The sequence below is a fragment of the Schizophyllum commune genome, assembly GCF_000143185.2.
Source record: "Schizophyllum commune H4-8 unplaced genomic scaffold SCHCOscaffold_6, whole genome shotgun sequence".
Lineage (NCBI taxonomy): Eukaryota > Fungi > Basidiomycota > Agaricomycetes > Agaricales > Schizophyllaceae > Schizophyllum > Schizophyllum commune.
The window spans coordinates 1,531,089-1,551,747 of NW_026089543.1; the positions used below are offsets into that span (position 1 = coordinate 1,531,089).

General features: G+C 57.5%; 10 protein-coding genes across 10 annotated transcripts; 3 read left to right on the top strand and 7 right to left on the bottom strand.

Annotated features, from left to right (window-relative positions):
* Positions 1 to 15: 15 nt before the first annotated feature.
* Positions 16 to 1,273, top strand: SCHCODRAFT_02626375 (uncharacterized protein). The gene is made up of 4 exons (XM_003032130.3): positions 16 to 321; positions 372 to 535; positions 588 to 634; positions 737 to 1,273. The coding sequence occupies exons 2-4, from the start codon at positions 498 to 500 to the stop codon at positions 1,048 to 1,050; spliced, it is 399 nt and encodes a 132-aa protein (XP_003032176.2). The 5' UTR covers positions 16 to 321; positions 372 to 497; the 3' UTR covers positions 1,051 to 1,273.
* On the bottom strand, positions 1,265 to 1,874 carry SCHCODRAFT_02503103 (uncharacterized protein; the record flags this gene model as incomplete). Its single annotated transcript, XM_003031684.3, has 3 exons — positions 1,265 to 1,608; positions 1,671 to 1,717; positions 1,819 to 1,874. The coding sequence occupies 3 exons, from the start codon at positions 1,872 to 1,874 to the stop codon at positions 1,265 to 1,267; spliced, it is 447 nt and encodes a 148-aa protein (XP_003031730.2).
* A 1,469-nt stretch (positions 1,875 to 3,343) lies between these two features.
* Positions 3,344 to 4,320, bottom strand: SCHCODRAFT_02626379 (uncharacterized protein). The gene is made up of 3 exons (XM_050345341.1): positions 4,267 to 4,320; positions 3,754 to 4,211; positions 3,344 to 3,691 (listed from the first exon to the last, which is right to left on the bottom strand). Exon 2 carries the CDS (start codon positions 4,131 to 4,133, stop codon positions 3,780 to 3,782), a length of 354 nt encoding a protein of 117 aa, XP_050200096.1. The 5' UTR covers positions 4,134 to 4,211; positions 4,267 to 4,320; the 3' UTR covers positions 3,344 to 3,691; positions 3,754 to 3,779.
* Positions 4,321 to 5,578: 1,258 nt separating this feature from the next.
* Positions 5,579 to 10,774, top strand: SCHCODRAFT_01189749 (uncharacterized protein; the record flags this gene model as incomplete). The annotated part of the gene is given in 16 exon segments (XM_050341202.1): positions 5,579 to 6,108; positions 6,163 to 6,327; positions 6,378 to 6,475; positions 6,527 to 6,548; positions 6,599 to 6,652; positions 6,702 to 7,241; positions 7,293 to 7,536; positions 7,587 to 7,908; positions 7,961 to 8,322; positions 8,373 to 8,736; positions 8,790 to 9,830; positions 9,883 to 10,014; positions 10,067 to 10,247; positions 10,298 to 10,563; positions 10,616 to 10,692; positions 10,712 to 10,774. 16 exon segments carry the CDS (start codon positions 5,594 to 5,596, stop codon positions 10,772 to 10,774), a joined length of 4,446 nt encoding a protein of 1,481 aa, XP_050200097.1. The 5' UTR covers positions 5,579 to 5,593.
* Positions 10,775 to 11,177: 403 nt separating this feature from the next.
* On the bottom strand, positions 11,178 to 13,335 carry SCHCODRAFT_02626387 (uncharacterized protein). The gene is made up of 4 exons (XM_003031683.2): positions 13,131 to 13,335; positions 12,814 to 13,079; positions 11,877 to 12,767; positions 11,178 to 11,826 (listed from the first exon to the last, which is right to left on the bottom strand). The coding sequence occupies exons 1-4, from the start codon at positions 13,320 to 13,322 to the stop codon at positions 11,547 to 11,549; spliced, it is 1,629 nt and encodes a 542-aa protein (XP_003031729.1). The 5' UTR covers positions 13,323 to 13,335; the 3' UTR covers positions 11,178 to 11,546.
* Positions 13,336 to 14,008: 673 nt separating this feature from the next.
* Positions 14,009 to 14,530, bottom strand: SCHCODRAFT_02626391 (uncharacterized protein). The gene is made up of 2 exons (XM_050345342.1): positions 14,432 to 14,530; positions 14,009 to 14,379 (listed from the first exon to the last, which is right to left on the bottom strand). The coding sequence occupies exons 1-2, from the start codon at positions 14,502 to 14,504 to the stop codon at positions 14,195 to 14,197; spliced, it is 258 nt and encodes an 85-aa protein (XP_050200098.1). The 5' UTR covers positions 14,505 to 14,530; the 3' UTR covers positions 14,009 to 14,194.
* A 209-nt stretch (positions 14,531 to 14,739) lies between these two features.
* On the bottom strand, positions 14,740 to 16,677 carry SCHCODRAFT_02578909 (NAD(P)-binding protein). The gene is made up of 8 exons (XM_050343897.1): positions 16,100 to 16,677; positions 16,006 to 16,046; positions 15,920 to 15,952; positions 15,663 to 15,862; positions 15,478 to 15,609; positions 15,319 to 15,405; positions 15,087 to 15,242; positions 14,740 to 15,038 (listed from the first exon to the last, which is right to left on the bottom strand). The coding sequence occupies exons 1-7, from the start codon at positions 16,429 to 16,431 to the stop codon at positions 15,135 to 15,137; spliced, it is 933 nt and encodes a 310-aa protein (XP_050200099.1). The 5' UTR covers positions 16,432 to 16,677; the 3' UTR covers positions 14,740 to 15,038; positions 15,087 to 15,134.
* A 688-nt stretch (positions 16,678 to 17,365) lies between these two features.
* Positions 17,366 to 18,002, top strand: SCHCODRAFT_02626397 (uncharacterized protein). Its single transcript, XM_050345343.1, has 2 exons — positions 17,366 to 17,530; positions 17,628 to 18,002. The coding sequence occupies exons 1-2, from the start codon at positions 17,458 to 17,460 to the stop codon at positions 17,846 to 17,848; spliced, it is 294 nt and encodes a 97-aa protein (XP_050200100.1). The 5' UTR covers positions 17,366 to 17,457; the 3' UTR covers positions 17,849 to 18,002.
* SCHCODRAFT_02688860 (uncharacterized protein) lies at positions 17,997 to 19,398 on the bottom strand (the record flags this gene model as incomplete). Its single annotated transcript, XM_003031681.3, has 3 exons — positions 19,366 to 19,398; positions 18,412 to 19,306; positions 17,997 to 18,356 (listed from the first exon to the last, which is right to left on the bottom strand). Exons 2-3 carry the CDS (start codon positions 19,186 to 19,188, stop codon positions 17,997 to 17,999), a joined length of 1,137 nt encoding a protein of 378 aa, XP_003031727.1. The 5' UTR covers positions 19,189 to 19,306; positions 19,366 to 19,398.
* A 215-nt stretch (positions 19,399 to 19,613) lies between these two features.
* Positions 19,614 to 20,637, bottom strand: SCHCODRAFT_02748723 (uncharacterized protein). The gene is made up of 2 exons (XM_003031680.3): positions 20,169 to 20,637; positions 19,614 to 20,088 (listed from the first exon to the last, which is right to left on the bottom strand). The coding sequence occupies exons 1-2, from the start codon at positions 20,233 to 20,235 to the stop codon at positions 19,877 to 19,879; spliced, it is 279 nt and encodes a 92-aa protein (XP_003031726.1). The 5' UTR covers positions 20,236 to 20,637; the 3' UTR covers positions 19,614 to 19,876.
* Between the last annotated feature and the right edge of the window lie 22 nt (positions 20,638 to 20,659).

Genomic DNA, 20,659 nt, shown 5'->3' on the forward strand with positions numbered 1-20,659 from the left:
GTTGACTTTCTCCCTCGAATATTTGGACAGATCGATTCGCCGCCATCCTCACCTCGCGACTGTAAAGAGTGCCTGCTTCATCACCCTCCGGCGCTTATGTATCGGATTATCAGCAGGCCGCCTCCTCGCGATGATTGCTCCGAGGACAATGCACCCCAGGATAATGCGGGGAATCACCCAGACGAGGCTGGAGGCGAGGCAGAGGAGGAAGCGCCCTCCGTACCCGAGGACTCTGTCGATGAGCGAGAGTCATCAGTGCTGAGCGACCTCTCTGCGGCGGACTCAAATACTCCTCAATCAGCGAGTGCCTTGGAGAAACAGGTACTGCTCTTCGGCTGCAATGCGCGCCGCCTTCTAAGCTGCCTTCGCAGTCGCCGACACAATCTCTGCACTCTCTTTCTGCGTCAGCCAATGACAACATTGCAGCGGCCTCGTCTTCGCCCACGACAAACAGGTCCAGCAAGCCGTGGTCCCCAGACAGGCGAAATGCGGACGGGATGCACGAATGCCCGGTCTGCACTAAAGGCTTTCAAAGGTGCGTCCCGAGCATGCGTCCGCACAGTAGTTCATGGTAGCGGGTCTACTAGGCCCAGTGGCCTCGCCACGCACATGAACATCCACAACAAAATCAAACGTACGTATTTATTCCTTCTATAATCCAAAACACCTCCTGCCGCCCCGCATTCCGCTTCCTCCTTCCGTATGCATGCGCTGAACCACCCACCGATGCCTCCAGCGTACGATTGCGGCTTCAACGGCTGTGACGCGACGTTTGCAGCGCGCTCGAATGCGCGACGTCACCGCCACAGGCATGGCTCGGACTTTGTGCGCGCGATGGACGCGAAAGAGCACGCGGAGCCTAATCCGAAGGAGCCCACATTTGTAGAACCGATTGTGGCAGATCCGGAACCGAACATATTGGCTGGCGCCAGCACATCGCGAGCGTCAAGTTCCGCGACGGAGACCGTGCGCTGGATGCCGGTGAACCTCCCCAAGAGGCATCACCGGCCGCCAAAGGCGCGCGCAGGACGGCGCGTGGACGAGGCTTGACTGAGCTTGCGGCACGCTGTTCGCGGCATCTGGCGAGTGTACGGTGACACGACATATTTCCAGACGGGCAGATATACTCGACGAAAAGTAGGTACTACATATACGCGACGCGAATGGACTAGGACGATGCGCTCTGTAGCTGTACCACGATTCATACCATAACAGTGTCCACATACCATACAGAATACACGATACCACTCGTACGCGAGACGTCTTACACACTGCCATGATTGCCGCTGTCGCCACTCTGCCCGTCTTGGGGGCCAGCAGTGGTCGGAGCCTGCGCAGAGGACGAGGACGAAGGTAAGCCCGCAGTAGCAGCAGGGACAGTATAGCGAATATACCCTCGCGACGCCTGGTTCGGCTGCATCCACTGAACTTGAACGTGGCCCGGCGAGTCGACGACCTGGTCGTTCACGATGGGCGGCTCGAACGTGGTCTCGTGCTTCGGGCTGGCCGCCGCGTTCGCGAATTCCTGGCCGTGGACGCGGCGGTGGCGAACCATGTTGGAGCGCGCGGCGAAGCGGGCCTCACAGTTGGGGAACTCGCACTTGTACGCTAGATGGGGCGCAAGTAAGAAGTAAGCGCGCAACTGGTTCATGTCGGGGGTGTAGGCGCACGTTTGGCGCCGGTGTGCGTGTTCCAATGAGCTTCGAGCGCGCCCCGTCTGTGTGGAGGATCGTCAGCATTGGATGCGGGATTATGCAGCAGTGCATGAGCACAGGGGTCACTTTGAAGAGGGTGACTCGGCGTCGGAAGCAGACGCACCTTGAGAACTTCTTCCCGCAATCTGTACACTCAAATGAGGGCTCGACGTTGTTCATTCGTCTTCTACCACGCGACGACGACGACGATGTAGACGTGTGTGACTCTGCTTGCGTAGCCTCAGCAACGGCTGTTGTCGAATCTTAACAAAGAACGGCGACCTCGCATGAGGTTCTGCCTTGAGCGCACGGCTAGACACGGCGGACCTGCGATGTATATTGTCCCGACCTCGTTCGTTTCCGATCCCCCCACACTCTCCATGATCGACGTTTTGAACGAACCGCTCCTTAAAAGGGCTTTCTGGCGATGCACGGACCAGAGGCACTGAAGCGGTCACTGATGGGAGGACGATACCTACGCTGGAAAGGCGAAGCGGGCTGATCAAGGAGTTGATTTCCGGGTGTCTAATTCTAGAAGTTGGCGTCAGGATGCAAACATGCTTTGCGCCTGTGTGCGGACTGCCTCCGAATTATTCTTGTTGCACCCTCCCTCGTGAGCGGCTTGCTGGTGAACCTTCTGCGCTATGAAGCTTCTTCCTCACATCGGCGGAACTTGTGCTGTATCCTGTGAGTCTCCCGTATTGAATAAGATCCCGTTGCTTACCGGTACTGTGGTACAATACAGGACAGCGTGATGCCAGGCAGGCTAGCAGGAAAGGCCGAGCGAATCTGAAAGATAAATGTGTAAATTGTCGACCACAGCCTGGGAGACTCACATGCAAGGCCTCTGATTGCGGAAAGAGGGCCACCGACGTCTTGCAACGCCCTGTCGAATCTCGCATCTGGTTCGCAGCCTTGGATGGGCACGAAGCTCTCAATGGACGAACGGTCAGAACCGAGCATCGAGCGCAAAGACCGGCGCTCGCGCTGGTTCTCCAATCAACGTCGTCCCTGGGTCTGCTCGATGGGCATTCACGACAGCCGCCAGTGCGCCCTTCGAGGCCGGCCGCCACCGCTCCGACAAATGTGAGTGGGCAGCAGAGAATAACCAGATAATTGGGCAAGGACCCTAGCGTCGAAAGCTGTTCCTGACCTACAGCTTTGTAAGTGCTCCATTGTCGGTTATCGGTGCGATAACGGCACATACCTCCTCATGCAGTTGTTGCGCAGATTCTGGACGTGCGCACCCTGTTATGGGTGCATGGAATAGCTCAGGAATCGGCGGGCGGCTAACAGTGACGAGGTACCTCTTCACGGGCGAGCCTGCGCTGCTCGTCAAAGCAAGACGCTCCAAGACCACCAGATCAGCGGAGCGCTACGCATCCAGCACGCTCAGCATCTGCAACGGCATCTCATTGACAATACAAAAAAGGCTCGAACCTCGTCTGGAATTTGCTCCTCAACCGACGCTTTTACAGACCAGTTATCGAAGTCCTACAGCCTCCCGTGTCCCCGGCTCCCGCGGCTGCATTACAATTTAGTTTCGCCTTGGCTGCGGATCAGCTTGTGTTTTTTAGAGGTTGGAAGGGAAGACTCACCCATCGACGCTCGCTAGCCTCCGCCAGCGAGCAATTCTGCAAGTAGCAACAGCAAACACAATACGTCATCTTCGTCCGCTGCCTGCATCGACTCCGAGCCCGCATTCGGCTCTCAACTCTTGCCTCTTCCTCTCACGTTCACGAGTCGTACTGCACTGGTTTGGAAGCTCGAAGATGATTATTTGGCCGAACGAAGAATATCTGGTGGGTGAGGAAGACCCTGGAAGGATTCCTCGTCGTCGTCGAAGGCAAAACATTCTCATGCGATCGAAGTCGACTCGCGGTGGCCGTGGACTAGCCAATTTCTACGCCGGCTACGTCTGTCCACAAGGCAGCTCACGCTTATGCGCCGCTTCACATACTCACACCGTATACGTGAGAAGGGGCTCAGACGCCTAGGTGTGTACTCGTTCATACCAGCGTCGCTCTCGTTACTTATAAGTTACATTGACGCTTGTCAGTGTCTACCCCGGGCAGGCTTTCCGCGCTATATACTGATCTTTGAGGCGTACTTCTCCTTTCTCGCCACGGCCATATCGAGGCCGGACGACATCGACGCCCCTCGTACTACTCGCGATCGCTCGACGCCTACGAACGAGCCGTCTTCCTCGCGGGTGTATTCAATATTCTCCCCAGCTTTGTTTGTCAGTCGCTCTCGCCTACGACTCGCTTCTTGCACTCTCCCTGGCCGAACGAGGCCCGAAGTCACCGGCGCATCCAGTTCACATTTGCCTACGATATTGCGCAATCGACAGTCCGCGTCAACGTCGCATATCAAGGCCCTCTTTCCCCACATCCATCCACCCAGCAAGCATATTACTTTGCCTCGCAAGGCCTTCATTGTCTCCATGAATCTGGACGGTGCTCTTGCACGGCGACCGTCAAGTCATGCGCGCCGCGCGAGCAGAATGAGAGTCCGGTGCGCAAGCCCAGCCCACAGTGTCAGGCGCCAGCCCAGCTAAAAGCTGGCGTAGCCGGAACGTCCTCTATCAGGAAAAAGACGAAGCAAAATGTGGATGAGAATTGAGAAGACGGGACGGTGTCACTGATTGTTCCGTCTCGCGGACTTTGCCGGTATGCCAGCGTGCGTCCATACAGACCAGCGGCTATGATCCACCACTCCGACTGGACACTACTGGCTTTTTACTCAGGCCAATACAATGGAATCACTTGCGATGCGACCTCACGCTGGAAGCATTAGGAGTGGCGAGAAGTTCATATGTGTGGCGCCCTACAATTGACAGGCAGTAATTCAATTGTAATCTGCGTGAGAGGGACCACATTCCATGAACCGTGAGCAGCTTCTAATCGCATACACTGTGCCTTCAACTATACCAGTGGGCGTACAGATCAAGTATGGATGGAATCTGCGTGCGCACTTAGCACCCGCCATCGCCGGTGAATTGTTGCCACAAATACATCCCGGCGTGGCGTTAGGTGGAGACATGCTGCCGTGACCCGTCTCTCCGCCCTTCTTTCCCATCGGAACAGAGTTCCGCGGGAAACAACTACCGAGCGAACGTGGCGAACACGATCACCGCTGGTATCGGTGTGGCGAGCACTGCTATGCGAAAGTCTGACTATGACAGAAATCGCGCTCGCCTCCTTGATCTCGGATCGTGGATTCGAGGCGCACGCCAAGGACGGAGGCTGGCACCGCTGAGACGCAGACCGGAGGGTCCGAGGTACACCTCGCGAAGTAAAGCCTTGTCTGAATAGAGTAGTCGTTGTTCTACGCGTGCGGCGGCCGACTGGCCATAAAATGCTTAGTCGTCATATCGACAGCCGTAGAGATCTCCATCCGGATGTCGAGGAAGAATAAGCGAAGTACTAATCCGGCGCGGGCGCGTTCATCGTCAGTACTCAGCGGACCGTCGGGTTGGAGTGGGCGACGCGAAGGAAAGGCGTGTTCTGGTACCTGCCAGGCGAAACGAAGATGGTCTTACGCCTGTCGGCCCGGAACTTCCTGATTTGTCAGCGGTCCGGTATTGTTCTGTTTTGGGTGCAAGTCAAGGTGAGTCCTGTGGGCGAAAGTCTCTGAAAGGTGGGCGGAAGTCAGTGCCAAGAGATCTGGGGCCGCGAGGGGCGTGCTGGAGGCGGCGAAGACTCAGGGACGAGGCAGCAGTCGAGGGCGGTCACTGGAAACTGTAGTCTTGTGATCGGCGTGGGCGGTTTCCCGGGGCCCGCTGACTCAAATGCTTCGCCTCAAGCGGGACGGCCGTCAGCCCTATTCGTCAATGCTTGGCTTGCAATAAAATGATAGAGGCAGGAACACCATCAGCCCATCCGTCTCCCCCTCCCATGAACTTCACGTCGACAGTGCCGCCAGCACCGATGGGGCCAGCCAAGGTCGACCCAGCGGACCCCGAGTTCGAAGTCGTCCCCGACGATGAAGCCCTCCGCGAGGGGCGGGTTCACGAGCTCGCGCGCCAGATGAGCCACCTCTCGCGCACGCACAGCGAGGTCGGACAAGTGAACCCGTTCATCGACAACAGCGACCCCCGGCTCGATCCCAACAGCCCTCAGTTCAACGCACGTCTGTGGACTAAATCCCTCGTTTCTCTTGCTTCTCGCGACCCCGACCGTTACCCGCGCCGCACGGCCGGTGTCTCGTTCAGGAATCTGAACGTGCACGGCTACGGCACCCCCACGGACTACCAGAAGGACGTCGGCAACATCTTCCTCTCCGCGTTTGGTTCGTTCAGCCGCATGCTTGGCTTTGGCAAGAACAACGTCCAGAAGATCCAAATTCTGCGCGAGTTTGACGGTCTAGTGAAGAGTGGGGAGCTGCTCGTTGTTTTGGGACGACCGGGAAGGTGTGTGATCGACACGTTCTGTCGATCGGGTTCGTTGTTGACATCTGCTCCCAGTGGCTGTTCTACATTCCTCAAGACGATCTCCGGCGACACCCATGGCATCTACGTCGGCGAGAACTCCGACGTGCAATACCAGGGCATCTCCTGGGAAACCATGCACAAGGAGTTCCGCGGCGAGGTCATTTACAACGCCGAGACGGAAGTCCATTTCCCCCATCTGTGCGTACTCCCCCCTTTCCCCAACCGGGCCATGCTCATCTTCGCCGTAGCACGGTCGGTGACACTCTGCTCTTCGCGGCGAAGGCCCGCTGCCCTCGCACTCGTATCGAGGGCGTCTCGCGCGAGGATTACGCTCGGCATATGCGCGGTAGGTAGCGCTCTGTGCGAGTCGCACGATCTTGCTGACGACTACCCTCAGATGTGGTTATGGCGATGTATGGGTAAGTCAAGGTAGTCTTGGCGCTCGAAGTCGCAGCTTATCGCAACACAGTCTGAGCCATACCGTGAACACGCGCGTTGGAAACGACTTCATTCGCGGTGTTAGGTATGTGCTTGGCGCTCTTCAAGCAATCCTCTTACTGACTGCGCGCTAGTGGTGGTGAACGCAAGCGTGTCTCTATCGCGGAGACTACCCTCTCTCAGGCGCCTCTGCAATGCTGGGACAACTCTACCCGTGGTCTCGATTCCGCGACGGCGCTCGAGTTCATCCGTACCCTCCGCAACCAGACCGAGTTCACCGGCTCGACGTCGCTCGTAGCCATCTATCAGGCGTCGCAGTCCGCCTACGACCTCTTCGACAAGGTCATCTTGCTCTACGAGGGTCGCCAGATCTACTTCGGCCGCACGACCGACGCCAAGGAGTTTTTCCTCAAGATGGGCTTTGAGTGTGCGGAACGTCAGACCACCGGCGATTTCCTGACCTCTCTCACGAACCCGGCGGAGCGCATTGTCCGTCCCGGGTTTGAGAAGAGCGTCCCGCGCACGCCGGACGAGTTTGCGCAGCGGTGGAGGGAGAGCCCGGAGCGGCAGCAGCTGCTTCGCGATATCGAGGCGTACAATGCGGAGTTCCCCGTCGGCGGCGAGCAGTACGAGCAGTTTCAGCGCTCCCGCCGCAGCCAGCAGTCCAAGTCCCTGTAAGTGTCTCTTGATGGGCGGTTAGTTACAGGATACTGATGTCTTTGCAGGAGCGTCAAGTCCCCATACACGCTTTCCATTGGCAAGCAGATCGGCCTCTGCGTCGAGCGTGGCTTCAAGCGGCTCCTGGGCGACATGACCAACTTCTACGTGACGGTCTTCGGTAACTTCGTTATGGCGCTCATCATCGCGAGTGTGTTCTACAACATGCAGCCAACCACGGACACCTTCTACCGTCGCGGTGCTTTGCTTTTCTTCGCCGTCTTGACCAATGCGTTCGCCAGTATGCTCGAGGTATGCTCTTCCTGTCATTGAAGGCCGTACTGGTATTGATCCTTGATCAGATCTTGACCTTGTACGCTCAACGCCCTATCGTCGAGAAGCACTCGCGGTATGCGCTGTACCACCCGTTCTCGGAGGCCGTGGCCAGCATGATCTGTGACCTGCCGTCCAAGATTATCACCTCGCTCGCGGTCAACCTCACGCTGTACTTCATGTCCAACCTGCGCCGCGAAGTCGGGCCGTTCTTCCTCTACCAGCTGTTCGCCTTCACCTGCACGATGACCATGTCCATGATCTTCCGCACGATCGCCTCGGCAACACGCACGCTCTCGCAGGCCATGCCGCCGGCTAGTGTCTTCATGCTGGCGCTCGTCATCTACACCGGTACGTCCCCCTCTCAACTGCTTGCTCTGACTTGTGCTGACTCGCCTTCCAGGTTTCACCATCCCGACGCGCGACATGGTTGTCTGGTTCCGCTGGATCAACTATATCAACCCCATCGGCTACGCCTTCGAGACGCTCATGGTCAACGAATTCGACGGCCGCGTCTTTGAGTGTACGTCGTACGTGCCCATGGGCCCTGGATACGAGAACCTGTCCGGCGAGGAGTTTGTCTGCGCGACCACGGGTGCGATTCCAGGCTCGAGGGTCGTGTACGGCACGGACTACGTGAACACGACGTACAAGTACTTCCGCTCCCACGTCTGGCGCAACTTTGGTATCCTCATCGGCTTCATGATCTTCTTCTGTGCGACGCACCTCATCGCGACAGAGAAGATTTCTGCGGCGAAGTCCAAGGTAAGGCTCAACGGCTTTGATCCCGTGTGCATGTGCTAATGATTCTGCAGGGCGAAGTCCTCGTCTTCCGCAAGGGCCACCTCCCGAAGCGTCGTGGCGCGGACCCCGAGGACGCGGCGGGTGCCGAGAAGTTCACGGACAACAACAGCGTCGGCTCGGACCGCACGGTCGCCGCCATCCAGCGCCAGACCAAGATCTTCCACTGGAACGACGTCTGCTACGACATCAAGATCAAGAAGGAGGACCGCCGCCTGCTCGACCACGTTGATGGCTGGGTCAAGCCCGGCACGCTCACAGCGCTCATGGGTGTTTCCGGTGCAGGCAAGACCACTCTCCTCGATGTCCTGGCTACTCGCACCACCATGGGTGTCATCACCGGCGAGATGCTCGTCAACGGCCACCCTCGCGATCGCTGTAGGTCTTTCAATCTCCTCGATGGGAATCGTCGGTCTGACCTCAATCAACAGCCTTCCAGCGCAAGACCGGTTACGTTCAGCAGCAGGATCTCCATCTTGAGACTTCCACCGTCCGCGAGGCCCTCATCTTCAGCGCCCTCCTCCGCCAGCCCGCTCACGTACCCCGCGACGAGAAGATCGCATACGTCGACGAGGTCATCAAGTTGCTCGAGATGGAAGCCTACGCCGAGGCCGTCGTCGGTGTCCCGGGTGAAGGTCTCAACGTCGAGCAGCGCAAGCGCCTCACCATTGCTGTCGAGCTCGTCGCCAAGCCCGAGCTGCTCCTGTTCTTCGACGAGCCGACGTCCGGTCTTGACAGTCAGACTGCGTGGTCCATCTGCCAACTGATGCGCAAGCTCGCGAACAACGGTCAGGCCATCCTATGCACGATCCACCAGCCGTCGGCCGTCCTGATCCAGGAGTTCGACCGCCTGCTCTTCCTCGCTCGTGGCGGCAAGACGGTGTACTTCGGCGATCTCGGTCGCAACTCGTCCACTCTCACCAGCTACTTCGAGCGCAATGGCGCGCACCCTTGCCCGCCGGACGCGAACCCCGCGGAGTGGATGCTCGAGGTCATCGGCGCCGCCCCGGGCCACACCACGGACAAGGACTGGAACCAGGTTTGGCGCTCGAGCCCTGAGTACCGCCGCGTCAAGGACGAGCTCGCCGAGATGAAGGCCACGCTCTCGCAGCTCCCGCTTGAGGACAACAACGCCGCCAACCCCGCGCAGGCCGGCAAGCCGCCCAGCACCTTTGCCGCGTCCTTCTGGACCCAGCTCGGCCTCTGCTTCCAGCGCGCGTGGCAGCAGCTGTGGCGCACCCCGACGTACATCTACTCGAAGCTCTTGCTGTCGACGATCACGACGCTCTTCATCGGTTTCTCGTTCTACATGGCGGAGAACACGCAGCAGGGCCTTCAGAACCAGATGTTCTCGATCTTCATGCTCTTCACGATTTTCAGCAACGTCGTGCAGCAGATTCACCCGCAGTTCGTCACGCAGCGCTCGCTGTACGAGGCGAGGGAGCGGCCGTCGAAGACCTACTCGTGGCAAGGTTAGTGGTGGTATATGGGGGTCGGCCGAAGTGATGCTAATCACGAGCGCAGCCTTCATCTTGTCGCAGATCTTGGTTGAGTTCCCGTGGCAGATCCTGGGTGGTCTGATCGTGTTCTTCTGCTGGTACTACCCCATCGGCCTCTACCGCAATGCCCAGCCGACGGATACCGTTGCCGAGCGCGGTGAGTATCTTATTTTGCTACCAGTCTGAAGTATGTTCTGACACGCTCGCAGGTGGTCTCATGTTCCTCTTGGTCTTGGCGTTCTTCCTGTTCACGAGCACATTCGCGCACTTGTCGATCGTCGCCAGCGAGACCGCGGAGGCTGGCAGCAACGTCGCGCAGCTCTGCTTCTCGCTCTGCCTGTTGTTCTGTGGTGTCCTTGCGACGCGTTCGACGCTCGGCTGGTGGATTTGGTGCGTGCCTTCGCATTCCCTGTCCTTTACTCGTACTCACCGTTTTGTAGGCTCAACCGTGTCTCGCCGTTCACGTACCTGGTCAACGGCATGCTCACGGTCGGCGTCGCGCATGCCGAGGTCCACTGCTCCGACATCGAGTACATCACCGTGCAGCCTCCCTCCGGCAAGACCTGCGGCGATTTCCTCGGGCCCTACATCGAGGCCGCGGGATCCCAGCTGTCGAACCCGAACGCGACATCGGACTGCACCATCTGCAGCATCTCCTCCACGGATGCGTTCTTGAAGCAGCTCGACTTGGACTACGATGATCGCTGTACGTCCTCAATGATTTCTGTCACACCGCGTGCGTGCTGACTTGCTGCTAGGGATGAACTTTGGCATCATGTGGGTGTACATCGGCTTCAATGTCTTCGCCGCCATCGGCCTCTACTACCTCGCGCGTGTGCCCCAAGGGTGCCAAGGCGAAGGAGGTCAGCGCGCCTGCGCCCGAGGCCCCCGCGGAGACCCTGGAGAAGTCGGGCTGATTGCTCACCGCCTTTGATATCCGTACACGTTAGACTGGGGGTGGAGTCATGGACTCGGGACGTTGCTCTTTCTTGATTTTTGTGTATTTACTGTATCCTACTACCCACTGATTTCCCCATGGTCGCTCTAATTTTCCCTTATGGTGGATCCGGCACTCGCGTTAATGCACGATGCAATACTCATCTACTTACCCTCGCATATCTATAGACGCTCTCTAAGTAGACGGTATACCTGATTGACAAGACATGATTATCATGATGTCTTCAAGTTCTGAGTGCTCAGCGGCTTCAGTTGCGTTTCGTGTGGAGAGGCGTCTTCTGAGTTTATTCAGTGACCTTGCTTCCAAGGTCTCTCCCAGTGCTTATTGAAGCCTGATTTTTCGCAGGCACAATCAAAAGGTCAGCAGCGCTCAATTGACGCACCTACGATAACCAGGCGAGGTACTGTAGGTTCTCGACCTAAGTACATGGCAGCCACGTCCGCGGAATGAGGCAGGTGTGCTGAATAGATAGGATGGTACAGCTACAAATACATCACTACGACGCCTGGCCCAGGCAGGCCGGGTATAGTTTAATGAGTCCCCAACGTATAGTATATAACCCAAGCATGGCTGGACCGGGCAAACAGAGGCAAGGAGTGTGGATGGCGAGTAGAAGCGAGGATAAGTAGATGAGTAAAGCAAAACGAAAGCAAGGACACGTCCGATGATATATCTACGCAGAACGACGCGGGTCCCTCGCCAAAGGACTAGATCAAGGCCGAAAGGACCCTCTAAGCTGTCGCCAACACGACCGCGCTCTCCTGCGGCTGCAGCCGCGCCTTTAGCAGCGCCGCCCGCCGCTCGGTCTCCCATCGCAGCAGCTCGTCCTTCAGCCGATCAACGCGCACCGAGCCCACCGGGTGGCCTTGTCCCATGATGTTGCGCACGGCGACATTGTCAGTCATCGCCGGTGGCGCGGCCGAGGGCGGGTGCTCAAGGGACTGGCTCGAGACGCGGTTCTCCCAGAAGCGCACAGCGTCGCGCGCGTCGAAGCCAGCGTAGGCGAGGAGTCTGAGGGGAGGTGAGACTATGAGGATGATACAGAAGGGAGATGAACGCACCTAGCAGAAACCACGTCGGCCTCGATCTCCTGCTTGTACGTCGTGCATGCTTCGCCGATCTTGGTGAGCTCCGTCGAGCTGACCTGCCCCAGCTGTGCGACCGCGTCGTTCACGAAGGGGCCGAAGAGCATCGTGATCGGGAAGATGAGCACGCGCAAGACGTCCGACAGGATTGACAGGCTCCCGGGCACGATGACAGTAGCGGATGACAACGTCTCCAGGTGGTGCGAAAGGACAAGATGAGCGAGCTCATGCGACAGGAGGATCGCCAGCTCGGTCGTTTGTTCCGGTGTCGGTATTGGATGCTGTGGTCGGTGAGAAGCACTTGAGGGCCCGAAGAGCCAGGATGACCATGATTGCGCTTGTTCTGCAGTTGGTGGAGGGGCGGGGTGCTTGGCGAGGACATCGTCGATGAAACCAGAGTACACGACGATACCGCCTGCGCCGTCAGGTCCGAAACCGTATGAGAATGCGTTTGACGCATTCGGCTCGTCGACGATGATGAGGGAGTAGGGAGGGTCGGTCACAATATGGGGAGCGTTGGTGGTGTTGCGCTCGTTCATCTTGTCGCAGAACATGCGGAGGTGTTGCGAGACGCGCGGGCGGGGACGCAGTGGGTACTCCGCTGGCGGGGGCATGGGGTGGCTTTCGTCGTCGATCGCATACCAGTCGCTGTCTTCTTCGCGCTCGGTGCAGAGCTTTGGGACGACGGATTCGAGGTGGCGGAGGGTGGCGGCAACCCAGGCGTAGCGCCAATCGGTTGGGGGTACGAGGCGGACCGGTTCCCCATTAGGGGATAGGATGTCGCCGACTGCGCGGTACCATCCTGGGCCTGCGAGTTGTTTCGCGATCTCCTGCTCTTCCTCGGGAGACAGTATGATCATGCGCCACCTGGCAGTGGGTTAGGAAAGGTCGAAGCGCCGTGAGACGCACATACCTCCCGGTGAGCGGTGTCTGCTCCAAGCTGGCCACGATCGTCGCCCAGAGAAGGATGATAGGGGAAAAGAGCATGGCGTGAAACAGCATCGTCCTCGAGCGTATCTTCTTGAGAATCCTCTGCTTCTTCTCCTCCGAGGTGGGGATGCCTGCGACCGCCGCGCGCTGCAACTTCTTGCGCGCCTTGAGGTTCTTCATCAGGATGAGGGGGGTGAAGGTGAGGATGATCCTGCCAGCGGTCCTCGCGAACTCGATCGTCGTAGACGCCTAGACTGGTACGTAAGGACGAGCGGTGGGTGTGAAGACATGGGTACGCACTTTAAGCAGCGTTGCGAGGATGGGAACGAGGGGCCCCGCTTCATTCCTACGTGTCGAGTGGAATGCACGTCGTTGCTGTGCTAGATATGGTGTCGGGAACACGGACAGCGGTCGGATGGGGACATGGGGGAGGCGCGGAGGGAGCGAGGGGCCACGTATTGCGTACGGGCGCCGGCAGAGGGAGCGCAACATGGTTCATTGTGAGGAGGAAGAGCGTCGGCAGACGGCGGCAGAGGTCCTCATGCTTATGCAATGCATCTTTGCCAACGTGATCACTGTTTCGATCCCTATCAGTGTCACTGGCTGACGAGGCCTAGATTGTGAGAGGACAACCTCCGCGGCGCTCACTGCACCTCGAGGAGGGTAGGAAGAGTGAGAAAGCAGTGACTGAAGAGAAGTATTCCATTCCGAATTAGTGTTGCCAGCGGTGGAAGTGCGAGCGGCCGATGTTCTGAAGCCCAGGAACGATTGAGCCGCAGTAAATGCAGCACCGCAAATAACTCTAGTAGATGTGGGGACGAAGGATAGAGGAGACCTGGCCCTGAACGCGTCAGTTGCGGTTTGCGCAGATGCGTGGTTACAGGGAATTGGAGTGATAGATGGAAAGAAGCCACGTTGGATCCTGTCTACCCTAGGGCTCGGCCGAACAGTAAATGGGATACAATATAGCAATACGGGGAATGAATTGGCTGTCTAAATATACGTAGTTGTATCTGAGGAGGTTCAGAGATGAATAAAAGTCACTCGCAGCGGTGCACGAGTCCACCATTGAAGCTGTCTCGCGAGCGTCTTTGAAGTTGCTGTACCCGTCATTGAATCGCCTGAAGGTGGCATATTTCATACATAACTCATGCATATGCATATAAATATGCTCATAGCGTCGCATCGTTTCGATGCAAACAGTGACACGCCATGAGAAGTTTGATTGATGGCATATCACATGATCTCGGTACCGACACTCTACAACTGCAATTTCTTTACACGTCTAAATCCGCCGCCATGATTCCCCTCCCTCGTAGCTCCCGTTATACTGATGATGCATACTGAGTATCCCACCTCTGAGCCTAGAATCCCCCACAGTACGCCCCAAAAGCTGCATCAGCCTCGAACCGCTCCTCATCAGAGGCGCACACATCGAGTAAACACTCCAAGATCGCCGGAACGGACGAGAGGCGGCAATGGCATATCCGGGCGTCAGCGCCGGTAGCTCTGCAGCCCAACTGCGCGATGCACGCGTCCCCGCAGCCGCCTTAGTGTTCCCAAGTCAGTTGAGGGCCTAACACGGTGGAAGTGGGATGCACTTGATATGGATGTACTGGTTGCTTGTACCAGATTGGCGGCACTGAGTGCGACGGTGATGAGGACGAGACGCATCGTGAGGGTAAGCGGGTCAACGGCCTGGGTGTGCAAGAGGGGGGAAGAGGGAATCTGACCTTATAGCGCAGACGACGATAGCGGCGACGATAGTCGGGCTTACAGGCGGAGAGAGGGACGCGCTACCGGTTGGAAGGTGGACTTTGAGCATAAGATAGCGAAGGGCACTGGCAGGTAGTGCACGTCCAGCAGCCTAGGTGCAGTCAAAGGGGAGCTTGGCGGGTGCCACCAGCTGGGCAGTATGAAGGGTCACTTCATTGCAGCGTCATCAAGCGCGAGTCCGTCAGAGTAACACATGCCGACCCGCAGAGCAAAGCACGTACGCGGTACTCAATCTTGAGGACAGCCGCTCTTCTCCGCCGTCATGTCAACGTGAGAGTTGTATGGGCAGCGAGCGACCGTAGTGCGTACGAAAGAGCAGCGCGAGCACTCATTCGAGGAAAGAAAATATTTAGTCGACGGGTATCGAGATAGTTTGTGTTAAAGTGAAGAGAAGAATCCTACGGTGCGTTAAGCATCCATACAAAGGCCCCCCTATGCACCGTCAGTCATTAGTAGTCGGACGAAGGGCAAAGTGCTTACTTACGGATGACAGTCAGGTTGATGGGCTTTATCGCTTTGCGATGCCCCTCAAATCTGTTCGACTTGCTCTTCGCACCACTTCCAGAGCTCGCGTGCGAGCTGCTCGTCACGCGCGAGAGCCTGCGCCTTGCCGCGGCGCGCCCAAGGCATGAGGTACTGATGGAGAGCGTGAGCATGCGAGAACGATGAAGAAGTGGACAGGAAAGCGTCGAGGCAAGCAAGAATCACTCACTTCTCCGCCAAGGTTTGCCGCCTCCGGGGCCGTGCCCGCATAGAGCTGCGTGAGTGCACCGAGCGGCGGCGGGTAGAGGAAGGGACGCTGATGAAGCTGTTAGCCTACTTCAATCACGATCGGACCAAGAAACCGTCGGTCGAGGACAGGCGAGCTCACCAGAAGCGCCACGGTAAGCTTCGGCATATGCCGATAGAGCTCACTGTCGAGGTTGCCAGGGTTGACGGCGATGGAGACGAGTCCCTTGTCGCCGTACTGGCGCTGGAGCTCCGAGGCGATCAGGATGTCACCCTGAAGAGCGCGTTAGTGTTTGTCCCCTTTTTCTGGCGAGAGATAGGACGCACCAGCTTGCTCTGAAAGTATAGGGACTGCGTCCACTTGCGACGGCGGCGTGGGCCATCGCGCAGGGTACCGAAGTCGAGGCGGCCAGGACGGTGGCCGATAGACGAGGTAGTAATGACTCTAGCCGGCTCGGTAGATTTAGGGTCAGCTCCCTCAGGAGGAAGAAGCGCCGGAAGAAGGAGCTTGGTGAAGTAGAAATGCCCTAGCAAATAGACGATCAGAAAGAAGTTACAGATCAAGATCAGGGAGGATGGCTTACCCAGGACGTTCGTGCCAAACTGGAGGTCATAACCTGCGAAAATTTGTCTAAGGTAAGAACATCGGCATAGATTAGCTTTCGCTCACCGTCAACAGTGCACTGGTCGACAGGAGTCATCATAACGCCCCTGAAGTGGTTAAATGAGGGCCATATACACGGAGAGAAAGGAGTTGTACGTACGCGCTGTTGAACAGAATATCTAGGCGGCGCTCCTTACTGAGAAACTCCTCAGCGGCCGCCTTGATAGCATGCAAGTCGGAAAGGTCGAGCTTGAGGAAACGCGCCTCCTTGCCGGTAGCCTCCTTGAGCTCAGCGATAGCGGCGTTCGCCTTGTCTGCATTACGCGCAGCAAGGTAAACAGTAGCGTTGTGTTCGAGCAGAGCGCGAACGGTCTCCTTGCCGATACCGGTATTGCCGCCCGTAACGAGCGCAACTTTGCCCGTCAAGTCAGGAATGTCGGCCGTCGTCCAGGTCGGAGGAGGCGGTAGACATTCACTCCAAAACTGTCCCATATCGTGAACTGGTGCAGTCTGAGTAGCAGATGGTGGTAACGGTCAAGAAGAGTTCGCGGGCTTCGTTCGAGATATAACCCCAGAAGACAGAAAATCAGGCCGAAGTGATTCGTCTGAGGCCGACTCGGACACGGAATGGAGGAACCGTTCGTGAGTAGTTTTGACATAATGGAGAGAGTGTCTGGGCTTACGGTAATATGCGAGCTGTTTAAGAATCGTAACCGGTGACTGGAATGATAGCAAAGTCGTACGGCAAGCTCACCGGGCCGGAACGACGCCACAATAAACGTCACGTGATTGCATGGTATTGTGGCGTCACGATCAAGTCACAGCCACTCTTAACTTTGCTCTTGACCAGCCCGTTCAACGCAGGTAGCATCTATCGACGCCAATATCTTTCCAGGTTATCTCTTTGTATAAGCTAAGCCCAACCATTGGATCCATGAGGATCCCAACACGGAGCACCCAAGGAGTTTCTTGCACCCATCGGCTCCTCGCAACATAAACAAGAACATCTTCTCTCACACAACAGTCCTCGGAGCTGGCGCCTTGGAACTATCACAATACCGTGGGTAATCCGATACAAGAGCACCTGGGCCCACCAGACGAACGGTCGCACGACTGTTCTACAAGCACGTAGTTCGCAACGCAATGATATTTCCCGCTCTGATTATGCTGCCACACATATGTTGCTGCCTGTCAATTCTAGATTTATGCGGTACCACCCCTTGAGAATGCTCTAGTTGACTCTCCGAGGTGCCCAGTGATGCGATGCTCGTCCTCTATCGGTCCCCTCTTCTCTACCGCACCTCGTCGTCGTCTTCGTGCTCGTGTCGCGGCCGGTCCTCGCCTCAACTGCGACGCGCCGCGCGACGGCCACGGCGTCGGGTGCGCCTTCGGTGGCACGTTGCATGCTCGTATATCGATATGTTGGCTTCCGAGCATCCAGGGGCGTCCGTGCCTGACATAAATACGGAGGTCGCCAACGACAGCGCGGACTTTTTGCCTCCCTTCCCTCGCGCCGAGATGCGTTTGACTAACATCGCCACGGCTGCTGCAGTCGCACTCGCAGCGCTAGCCAGCGCAAAGCAATCAATATGTGAGTGTAACAAAAGGCTTATTGGGTCCGAGCTGATGAGCCCTCCCTTTCCGCACCCCGCTCTCCCAACCCTAACCCGACGACTCGTACGTCTCAGTCAACACTGACGCGAGCATCTCGCCTGGCTGTGGTAACCTCTGCATGGACCGCCGCTGCGCCGGCCTCGACGAGCAGGCCTGCCTCTGCCAGTACCGCGGCGCGCTCAGGATACCGGAATGTCTGATGGCGAATTGCGATACGGAGGGCGTGTACGGGGCGATGAGAGCGTTCGATGCGTATTGTCGGGAGCGGCGGGGAGGCTATTATATTGAAGGTTGAGGAGAGCGGATAGAAGGAGGGACGCGCGCGAGGGCGCAACAAAGCCAGTCTATACTAAAGGGTGCTCACATACCTGTCGGACCTCTTTGAAGAGCGGTCAAGATGGACCGGTACCAGCCAGGACCGAAAGAACACATCCTGGTCGGCTTCAATAGCCTGAGAGGGCGATTGTGGCGTGATCGCCTCCACGATAGGGTCGGTCAGTGGGCGTCTCAACTGACGAGGGCTTAGCAGCTAGCGCCTCAATTGGGCCGTCGATGCGGAGCATGCGCAGTGGACTCGCGAATGCCAGCCGAAGAGTGATGTTCAGCGTGAGATCGAAACGTTCCACGGGGGAGATGAGCTCAAGACCGCCATCGTGCGAGACATCCGGAGGGTAGTGGAGACTCGTGAATACAGCAAAAGCAAGCGCCCGAGTTGTCGCACTGCGCAGATGGGCTCCTTGGGTACCACTACACGTCCGAAGCTGCGCGATGAATGCATATTTGCCTGGGTGTTTGGTCTTGGTCTTGAGTAGCCAGAATTACACCATGTACACTTGGCGTCTCCCTTCATCTTCAAACTTCGCCGCCTCGAACGTCCGAGTAGTCCGTGTCATAATCGACGTCGGCGAAGACCATTCCGGCATCAGGCTCTGCATTGGCCGCTACTCCAGGACTCGCGCTTTCGAGGCGCCCCTCCGCGCGCACAACCTTCAGAAGCGGGAGCAGACGCTCAACCTGCCTCCACCTCTTCGTTCTAGCCTTCTCCACATCCTCGTCCAGATATCGCACCTCGGGGTCGTCCGCCCCCGGGTCGCTGACGGAGTTGGCGGTCGAAACGGTGTCCACGCCGGGGAAGAGCGAGGATATGAAGGCGGCGACGACGCGGGCGCTCCTGATTGGAGAGCGATAGACCTCGAGGGACCTCAGCGCACCCTGCCGTACACCGTGTGTCGCAGTCGGGTCGTACGTGAGAGGCTCGGCATTGAAGTCGAGGCCAAGGTAGCGCAGGCGCGGGCAGTATCGCGCGAAGGCCACCAAGGCCAATATCGTGCATGCAATTGGGCGCATGACGCGCTTCGTCTGCAGTGTGAAGATTTCGAGCTGAGGCCACGCCTGGGCCATGCGACATAGCTCGTCGTCGTCGAGGAGGAAGCCGCCCCAGCACCCGATTGTGAGGTCGGTCAGATTGTTGAAGGCGACGAAGCGCTGAAGGAGGGCGAAGTCGAGGGTGCGGGGCCACTTGCTTGTGTCCCCCACGGCAACCAGGCGTTCGACTTCACAAGTCGCGTGGTAGGCTTCGAAGCAGAGGTAGCAAGCTGTCTCACTCCCTTCATAGAGCTGAGACCGCGGGGCCATAGAGGGCTTTGCAACACGCCGTCAAAGAGATCAATGTTGCTTTACTCCGACGGCGGTCAGCGAGAATGCATTCGCATACGATGTTCAATATTTCAGGTATACGCAGGCAGCGGTGCATCTGCAGATCAGTAAGTGATTCGTCGCAAAAATTCCCATAGGATATTACTCTCCGCGCACCTACCTGTGGAACGGCCAATTGCCTGCTTCGCGGCAGTGGTGATAGTTGGGAACGAACGCACGCCGAGATCCCCGAAGCCGGACCCGGCATTTGCCGCTGTAATCGAATGACCCGCTACGTTCGATTCCGCCCGCCTCTCGAACTGGGAATCAGCAGAACTTTCGGACTGGGCCTAAACTGAGCCTAGACGTCGTCGAAATTAGCATGGAAGTTGTTATAACTCCTTGAATAACGCTTGAAGTTGCATACAAAGACGCCCTCGCCTGAATGTCGGACCAGAGAACGTTCGCCGTGCCCAGCACTGTGTCCATGTCTACAAAGCAGAGGAACTGCGAGGATGATATGCCATTGTTCAGGCTGACACTGCCCCAGGGTGCTTCTGCGCACGATTATAGAAGAATGGAGCACAATACGACCCACTGTTTGCTCAGGGTTCTACCGAGCAGCTCTTCGCATCATCAGCCCGACGATGTACAGTATCTTCGCAATACGCCCCCTGGCTCGCTGCCATTACATCACCGACCCGCCACCCAATTTCGGAAGGTTCGCGCAGTACTGATAGATGTCGCTCAAGGCACGATTGAAGTTGACGCCGTTGACGTTGCCGCGGCAGTTGCTCTTCAAGCATGCGCGGAGGTCGTTGTCGAGCCGCGAGTCGCATATGCAGCTCTCCGGCATGTTGTAGGCGCAGACCTGGTTGATGCAATCGTCGCCGCAGCCGGCTGGAGAAGGAGGTGCGTGAGTGTCGCGAGGGTTGGGATGGCGGTGGTATTAATATGAGGACGCGATTTGCGCTACTCACGCGAGATGTCTGCGCTCGCGAGCGCAGCGAGAAGTATGAAAAGAGCAGAGGTAAGGCCAGAGCGCATTGTGAACGACGGCGCGGGTAGGGCTCAGATTTTACAGTCAAAGACGCGCTATACCCCTCTTATAGGGAACGTGAGGAGGACGGCTGACAGGCCAAGATGTGTACCGTGCACAAGGTATTTGTGTCGGCCGGAGAAAACGAGGGTGCGCGACAAGTGAAGAAGGTCCGGTCAGCATGACTCTCCTGGCTAAGCAACGACGTAGGCATGTGCCACATCCATCAGCTACGGAGCTCATGTTGCCTGCCAGTAGGAGCTTGCTGGTGAAGGCGGGACGACGAGCAGCGTGTCGCTCCACGTGCCCCTCTGGAGAGTCAAGGGATTTCGAAAGTTTAACACGATGCTGGGGAAGCTACGCGACCTTCATCCCTGAAGAAGGCCGAGTGCTGCAGAAGACATGGTTTGTGGCAAGCGCAGAGTTGTGGGT